The sequence below is a fragment of the Serinus canaria genome, chromosome 3, assembly GCF_022539315.1.
Source record: "Serinus canaria isolate serCan28SL12 chromosome 3, serCan2020, whole genome shotgun sequence".
NCBI classification, from domain to species: domain Eukaryota; kingdom Metazoa; phylum Chordata; class Aves; order Passeriformes; family Fringillidae; genus Serinus; species Serinus canaria.
The window spans coordinates 50,651,125-50,659,397 of record NC_066316.1 but is presented as its reverse complement, the minus strand read 5'-3'; the positions used below and the strand labels follow the sequence as shown (position 1 = coordinate 50,659,397).

Here is an 8,273-nt window from a genome sequence, read left to right as displayed (position 1 = left end):
CAAGTCCGCCCTGAAATTTGTTGTCCTGGGTATCTTGTTCCAGGGATATATTACAGTACTCAGCAAGCCTAAACATTTCCAGTAGATATCTAAAAACACACCATCTGGGTTCTCCTTTGTGATTTTCCTTTCCTTCTTTTCACCACAATCAGCAGACATTCCACTCTGGAAGGAGTACGCAGGGCCGCATCTGCAAGCCAGCCTTCCAATCCAAAATGTTAACATTCAACTGAGGATCCACTTTTGTCTTTCTTTTCCATTGTGGTGTTTGATATTCCTCAGTGATTTGTCCTAGATGGGCCCTTCAGTCACATTCTGCTTTCAGCTCTACTCCGAGTCTTCACTTGAGAAGCAACTCTAAATCCTGCTGGTTTCATTCCCATCCCTGGCCATCGCTGGCTCTCTCCCGATATGCAGTGCCCTGCTTTCTTGCTGTTTGACTGAGGAACCAACTCATATGCAAAAGACTTTGAAGGAATCTAAAGAAGATTCCTTTAAATAACCATGGCTTAGATCAGGAGTAGCAAACAAATGAGATTCAGAGTTTCCTGAGAGCTCAGTGGTGATGGGCTTATGCTTTGTCCTGCATTCCCTAAGCTGCCAGTCACAAGTCTTCCAGCCAATTCCTGGAAAGCAACCAACTGACTGTGTTCCCACTTTGCTATGGCCATAAACAATGACAGACTTGCTTTGTCTGGCACTGCTCTGCTGAGCCCTATCTGGATCCCACTGTAGCCCCTGATGGAGAAAGCACCATTCCACCTAATTCTTTGTATGTGGACTGTAAATACATGAAGATATGTTTTGTATGAGTGAAGCATCATGGAGGCTGCGACTTTCCTGCTATTGCTTCTGGCAGTCTTGCACCAATTGTCCATAACTCACTTTGGCATGCTGGCAGCTTCCAGCACCTGAAAGCTGAAAATAGGAAAGGGCATTCACAGAGTAGTGATACGATGGCTTTAAAAAGGATCACAAATTTAAAGCAGCGGAGAGCAAAAAGGCATACCAGTATCACCATGGATATGTGACATTAAACAAACCACTTGTCATGATACACAGCTGACTACTTGCCAAATGGAACAGGATCTTCATATTATTCATTGTTTTGTCCTGCTAAACCTGCACACCAATGAGAAGGAAAAAACTCCAGAAAGGTACTGTCACTTTTCTGACCATCTCTGGCTGTGTTGGAGATCCTTGTTCAGTGGCAATTACCCCATCCATCTACTGACACGCATTTGAAGACCAAAATGTGAAATCATGGTGGGCACCCTACTTAACTGCTGCAGGAAAGGGAGCTCCAGGTTAAGATAACTTCATTGAAAGAACTCACACTTTTAAAGCTTCCTGTTCTCCCAGCGCTTTGATTTCACCCCTTTTGTCCCTCACAGCTGAGGTATTTTCCTGTTATCCCATGTCTGCCCAACCACTGCCATCTGCCCATGCGGCTTTGCCAAAGGATTGCACCAGCCACACAGAGACACTCATCGATCACCTCAGTGCATCCAGGAGCCCAGCTCTGCCTTGTCTCTCGCTGAGATGAAGGCAGAGCTAACCATCCTTTAGGTTTTATAAATCACTGCAGCCAAGTAAGAACCTGCCCTACCCAAAAGGGGGCAAGAGACTGCCACGTGGAGAGCCTCTTGAAGCATCCCATCTGCCTCACCTGAGACTCCCCAGGGAGGCCCTCCTGCACTGTGCTGCATCCTTGCAAAGCACGTGGAGGAGCAGAAACCCCATCTCAGCCTACACGATGGCCGTCTTGACCTCATAGTCACAATTCTTTGTGCCGAGGGAGTGTCCTGCCCATCACTGTCCTCTCTGTGTGTCCGTAGACGGCTCCAAGAAGAAAAACAAACACGGAAGCAGAAAGCCGGGCAAAGGCACTGTGGAAAAGTGGGCCACCATCCAGCAGTTCCCTGTGGCATACCTCCCCCAGCCCCTCAGCTCTTCCCTGCTACTTGAAGGACAGTATGGCTGCCCTTCAGAAGGGAGCTGGTGGATCTGGAGCAAAAGGCAGGAGCGACGGCCTCGGGGGTGGGGGGGGCAGCTTGGGTACGCGTGGTCCTTGCCGGGGCTGTGCAGCGAGGCATGGCTCTGCCGGGCAGGGGGAACGACAGGGGACGTGCCCAGCCAGGGCGATTGCCCGTGCAAAGCGTGTGCCCACCCGAAACCCGCACGTCTGGGGTTTTTTGCCATTCCAATGGAAACAATCGCAAATAACTGTAATAAACCCCACAACACCGACCAAGGGCAAGAGTGGGTGGGCACTCGCCCTGCACATCCCGGGGGGCAGCGGGCAAAAAACAGGAGATGGAGGGACATGGGAAGTGGGGAGCGTGCCGATATCCCCGCATACACCTCCCGCATACGGCTCCCGTGTTTGTGGAAAAAGGTGGATTTCGGATCTCGGCTCCGGGGGAGGGGCCGGCCCCGTGGACGCCCACGCGGGTTCTGGGGCCTCACGCCGGCGGATCCGGGCACCTGCACCACGGCGGCGCCGGAGGGACGGACCTCTCCCTGCCCGGGCAGCGGTACCGGAGCGCTAAGTCCCACGCGTGTCGGCGGCCGCCGCGCTGCAGCGACACGACCGGACGGGGCGCAAGGGGCAGCGGCGATGCCCGGGCGCGGGGCCGGACGGGGCCGTGGGCGGCGGGAGAGCGGCTGCGAGGTGCGGGGGGTGCGCGGGGTGCCGCTCCTGCCGCCCCGCCGCGGAGCCCCGCTTTGTTCCCGGGGGAGGTGCTGAGCGCGGGGTGCACGGTGTCTTCCCGAGCCGCCTTGGCCCCTTCCCGCGTGTCTCCGAACACGCGTGTGCCCCGCTGCCTGCGCCCGCGCGCTGGGTGTTGGGTGTTCGGGTTTTTTTTTTTTTTCCCTTTTCTTCCCCCCCTTTCCCTCCCCCCCCCGCCCCGCTTGCTCCAGGTTTTACTTCTGGTTGCCTGTAAGGGTTTTGCTCCTCCCTTCTGAAATCCTATATTAGCCGCGGCCAAAGCCGTGTAAGGAACACAGCTCATTGTTGGCAAGTGCCGATGCGCCTCGCGGAGGGGCGAGAACCAGCTCCGGGGCTGCGGCAGCGATCGCGGCGCCGGTCACGTCAGCGCCGGGGAGAGGGAGCCGGAGAAGCCCTCTCTATGCTGGGTGACTCTCGCTGACTGATTCCACCGCCACCTTTAAAGGAGAGGAAGAAAGAAGCCGGGAGGTGAGTGCGGCGGTTCTCGTGGCTGGTGCCGGGTGTCCCTTTTGTGTGCAACAGGAAAAACGTGACTGTATAAACACGCGAGGAAAGGTGTTTTTCAGCTGCTTGGCTTCATGTCCTTATCAGTTCATTACCGTATTTTCACCAAAATAATTGGGACTTAATTCCAAAAGTTGCTGACAGCGGCTAGGTGGGACTTGCCAATTCTTTGCTTGTTCCGCTCAAGTTAGCGAGAGTGCCGTGGGAATCCGCTGCCTTCGAGGGAGAAGCCGGGGGGCTTGGGCGGCTCCAGAGCGTGCGGGAGGCGGCGGCGGTGGCCGAATGCGACGCTCCCCGCCGATAGGTATGCGCGACTTGGAGTGGGAATGCGTGCTGCCCGCCGGATTAGCGGAGGGGACCGGGATTTTCGTTCCGCGGGCTCTCCTTTTATTTTTCCTTTTGTACTCCATGGTGGAGCCACTGTAGATTTTTGGGAGATTTTTTTTTTTTCTTATTCCCTCCACCGGGAAGGAGAGAGGACTGCAGGACCAGCGAAGTAATTTCTGCCAGGGCCAAGCAGATGCAGCTGGTCCGGGAGAGGGCGGCTGGATGTCCGAGGAGGGTGTATTTTCCTAATATATTCACACGCTAACTTTCCAGGTGAGCCATGGCAGACCACATGATGGCCATGAACCACGGGCGATTCCCCGACGGATCCGGCGGGCTCCACCACCACCCTGCGCATCGGATGGGCATGGGGCAGTTTCCCACCCCCCATCACCACCACCAGCAGCAGCAGCCGCCGCAGCAGCACGCCTTCAGCGCCCTGATGGGCGACCATATACATTACGGAGCTGGGAGTATGAACGCGAGCAGCGGGGTGAGGCACGCCATGGGGCCGGGCAGCGTGAGCGGAGGGGACCCGGCCGGCAGCATGCCGCCCCCCGCCCGCTTCAGCGGCTCCCAGTTCATGGCCCCCCCCGTCGCCAGCCCGGGAGGACAGCTGAGCGCCAGCATGCAGCTCCAGAAGCTGAACAACCAGTACTTCAGCCACCACCCCTACCCCCACAGCCACTACATGCCGGACTTGCACCCCGGTAGCCACCAGCTGAACGGTGGCAGCCAGCAGCATTTCAGGGACTGCAACCCCAAGCACGGCGGCGGCGGCGGCAGCGGCTTGCCGCCCGCCGTCCCCCACGTCCCCGCGGCAATGCTGCCGCCCAATGTCATAGACACGGACTTCATCGACGAGGAGGTCCTCATGTCCTTAGTCATCGAAATGGGGCTGGATCGCATCAAGGAGCTTCCCGAGCTGTGGTTGGGACAGAACGAGTTTGACTTCATGACAGACTTCGTTTGCAAACAGCAGCCCAGCAGGGTGAGCTGCTGATTCATTTAAAACAAACAAAGGACTTTTATCGGTGCGAATGAAAACATTCCCCTAGACACGGTGTCTCACTTTTCAGGGCTTGAAAAGGTGAGAATCTGGAAAGCAGAGTCAACTATGCGCTTGTATAATTTTTTTTTTTTTAATCGCTGCCACTTTTTTTTTTCTTTTTGTAGCTTTGTCACTCACCTCCCCTCCTGTAGTAATAATATCTAGCGAACTCTGCCTTTTTATGTTGGTTGCCCCCCTCCCAACCTCCCACTCTTAATTTTCTCACAGTAACATGCCCAGAATTCCCAGAGTGCCGGACTGTTAGATATTAATCTTGGCAAATTGCTTAATCTTGTGGATTTTGTAAACTATGATTTCCAGTGACTTGAACTGCATTCAAATTCTGAGTGAACAGGGAAAAAAATTGCATTAGTTGGTTGCATGAACTTTGAAGGGCAGATAGTACTGCACAAAAGCTGCCATCTTGCTTAATTTTTAACTATGCATTGCAGTGCAGACTAATTTTTTTTTTTTTTTTTTTTCTGAACATGCTAAACTGGAAGCTTAACAGATGTGGGCCAAACCTTTCCAGATCAGGAAAAGTAATACTGTTACTTAAAGTCTGCTACCCAGTCCCCCTCCCCCATATGTATAGACAATAATATGGTGTGGATGGAATGTTGACTAGTGGCAAACATTTCACAGATTTTTTTTTTTTTATTTTGTTTCTGTCTTCAGCGTTTTGACACTGTGCTAATATAGTTTATTCAGTACATGAAAAGATACTACTGTGTTGAAAGCTTTTCAGGAAATTTTGACAGTATTTTTGTACAAAACATTTTTTTGAGAAAATATTGTTAATTTATTCTATTTTAATTTGCCAATGTCAATAAAAAGTTAAGAAATGCTTTAGTTTTTCTAGAAGTCATTTACCAGTATTTTTCTTCAAAACTCTTCCCCACTGTCCCTGGTAAGTAGAACATAACATCTATCTGTACAACCTTGTTGGTGTGCAAAAAGACATTCCAAGATAGAAAGTACACTACACCCATATATATGTCATGGTGAACTCGGTAGGTGAGCGGGATTTGAACATACTTACAGCATAAAGCCTCATGCGTTACATTGTAATATGCCTGTCAGTGTGGTTTTCTGAAAAATAAAGTTGCCGAGGGCGCAACTTTTTTTGTGACTTGCCAACATACTTGCTTTAAATGTAGTTGTCCAGAGTTATGATGCATAAAGTATTTATTATATTTATCTATTAAACTTGTAATTTTATAAATCTGCTTTCATTTATACAGTAGACTTTGTTCTTTTGTATATTCGTTATCTCACCTGGAAGAGCTACGTAAAAGTGTTGGTAACATGGGAAGGGAGGGTGGTGGGTGTCACCCTCTGCCTTTCTCTTACAGGGTAACACAGGATATTGCTGCCTCAGTCCAGATCTGCGTGACACTGGAACCAGTTTCATTTCGTTTCCAGTGACTTTGGAGAAGGGGAATATATTGAAGTATTGAAGTATTCCACAGTGGGACATCTCTGACCCCCCTCCCCCAGAAATTGCTGCCAACTGAAGCCACTGACACAAATCCATACAGGTCTACTTAAAATATTTTGGAGGAAAATGCCCATTATTTTAAGGCAGCTGACATTTAGTGCCAACTGTTGCTGCCTTCTGCCCTCACTCGGCCTTTGGCAAAGCTCCTGCACAAGTTATTAGTTTGGTGAGGGCTGTGGGATCAGGACCTTAATAATACATGTAATCCTGTTTAGCCATGCTTCCCAAGTTTGACAGAGGAGCAGTACCACTGAGCCTTCTTTTTGCTTACATTTTAATCCTTGTCTTCTGAATTAGGAAGAAAAACAGCATGGTGGATGTAGTTAAATTTTAAACCTGGTCACGTAAACAGGAGGATATCACCACACAATGGGAGTGTAAATAGCAGTGTTTTGAATCAAGCTGGGAAATTAAAGTGATTACTATTTCTAAGATTGCCCCAGCTGGTGAGAAAAGTGATACTTGTCCTTCTTTGCCTTACAGACACAAAGCAGCTAACACATTTATGGATGAAAAAAAAAGTAAATATTAAAGTACTAGCAAAGGTAAAAAGAAGGAGGTGTATGCTTCTGGGAAAAACTGAGATGACAAAAACGCACTCTGCAGGCAGTGACAGTCCATTCCTAGAAAACTCAATACCAAGAATTTTAAAAAAGCAACCTTCTGGTTTCAGCCAGTGATTGCTAATGTTTTGTGACAGTAAATTTTACATCAAATGACAGTAAGTCATAACTTACCAACTCACCAATAATGTAAAAGAGTGTTTAGAAGAATACAGCTGTAGTTTTAAGAGCCATTGCCCAATTTGCCACTATATAAATCCTTTTTCCATTTTAAGGCTGTTTGATCTGCGCACATTTCATCATTTCATTGCCTTCTTCTGCGGGATTTAGGGAGGGTGATTTTTCTGATTCTAATCAACTTCTTGTAAAACAGACTATCAAATTATGTGCATACCAAATTGCATAGATGTTTAAAGCTTCAATGATCTTCTAAAACTAAAGGGAATACTCTCACTTTAATGATAGGCACTTTTGCTTCATAAAGTTGGTTAAACAACAGATTCTTCACAGTTGAGACATCACTACTTAAGTCTGTCAACATTAAATCCTTCCATGCAAGTTTTTCCAAGAGTAGGCAGTTCCATGGGCATACTGGTAGAGTCTATTTGTGTACAACTCCGTGCAAAACTGAGAGCTGCTGCCCCTGAGTAACAGCAGCTACGGAAAGCACTGGCTTTGGGCAAGGCATCGCTAAGGGGTTTTATGATTCCTTAAAAGTAGACCCTGGGGAAATTTGCCAAACAATCATATTGTCTGCCTTGTCCCTTAATTTTTAATGAAGAGTCAGATCCCAGTGGATACCACAAGTGTGTATTTTTTTTTATTCATTATATCATCTACTGAGCAATATTGGGGGCCTGACCCTCATCTTGCCTACATGAACCCCTTGGCAATGCTCCCACTGGCTCCCATGGCTGAGGCAGTAACAGGCTTTCAGGTAGATTCTCTCTCTCTCCTCCACACTGCTTCCAAATAGACTAAAGTAATTTATAATTGGAACCCAGCGATTAGTGAAGGACGCACAGTGACCCAGTTCTCCAGCTCCTCACGAAGGACACTGCCGTCTCGCATCCCGCTAAGTTGCTGTCAGTACAGGAAACTTGACCTCTGTACGTTGGCTGTTTTTCAAGAACTTCCAACATGGTACATGAGATCTGCTCCTCTTTAAGCCACGGCCATAAATAGACGCGCTGCTTTATTTGGACGGGAGATCAGCCCTAAGCCGGCCCGCCACTCAGCGCGCGCTCGGTGGGAAATTAGGCACAGATTGACGCCGTCCTCCTCCTTGTTCCCCGGGAGTCAAGAATTCACGGGTGGGCGCTGGCCTGGAGACCCCAGGAGGTGCAGCTGCCCGCTCACCGAAGGGCTCGGGCGCTGCCCGCCAGGGCCGTGAGCGCCGCGGGCGCCGCGGTAGGCCCGGCCCGGCCCGGCCCCTCAGCCACCTGCGCGGGGCGGCCGCGGCGCCAGCGCGCCCCCCGGCGGCGCCAGAGCGCTCTGCGCCGCCCGCTGAGGGCGGGGGCCGAGAGCCGCCCCCGAGCCGGGAACTTCCGTCCTCGCCTCGGCCGGGGGCTGTGCGGGGCCGGGGGCCCGCAACGA

General features: G+C 50.5%; 1 protein-coding gene across 1 annotated transcript; it reads left to right on the top strand.

The window, feature by feature from the left end:
- Positions 1-2,697: 2,697 nt before the first annotated feature.
- CITED2 (Cbp/p300 interacting transactivator with Glu/Asp rich carboxy-terminal domain 2) lies at positions 2,698-5,859 on the top strand. Its single transcript, XM_050972990.1, has 2 exons — positions 2,698-3,199; positions 3,836-5,859. Exon 2 carries the CDS (start codon positions 3,843-3,845, stop codon positions 4,563-4,565), a length of 723 nt encoding a protein of 240 aa, XP_050828947.1. The 5' UTR covers positions 2,698-3,199; positions 3,836-3,842; the 3' UTR covers positions 4,566-5,859.
- The last annotated feature ends 2,414 nt before the right edge of the window (positions 5,860-8,273 follow it).

What these genes read in the sequence shown, in the direction of transcription:
- CITED2 (XM_050972990.1), top strand. Translation starts at nt 3,843, where the DNA reads ATGGCAGACCACATGATGGCCATGAACCACGGGCGATTCCCCGACGGA.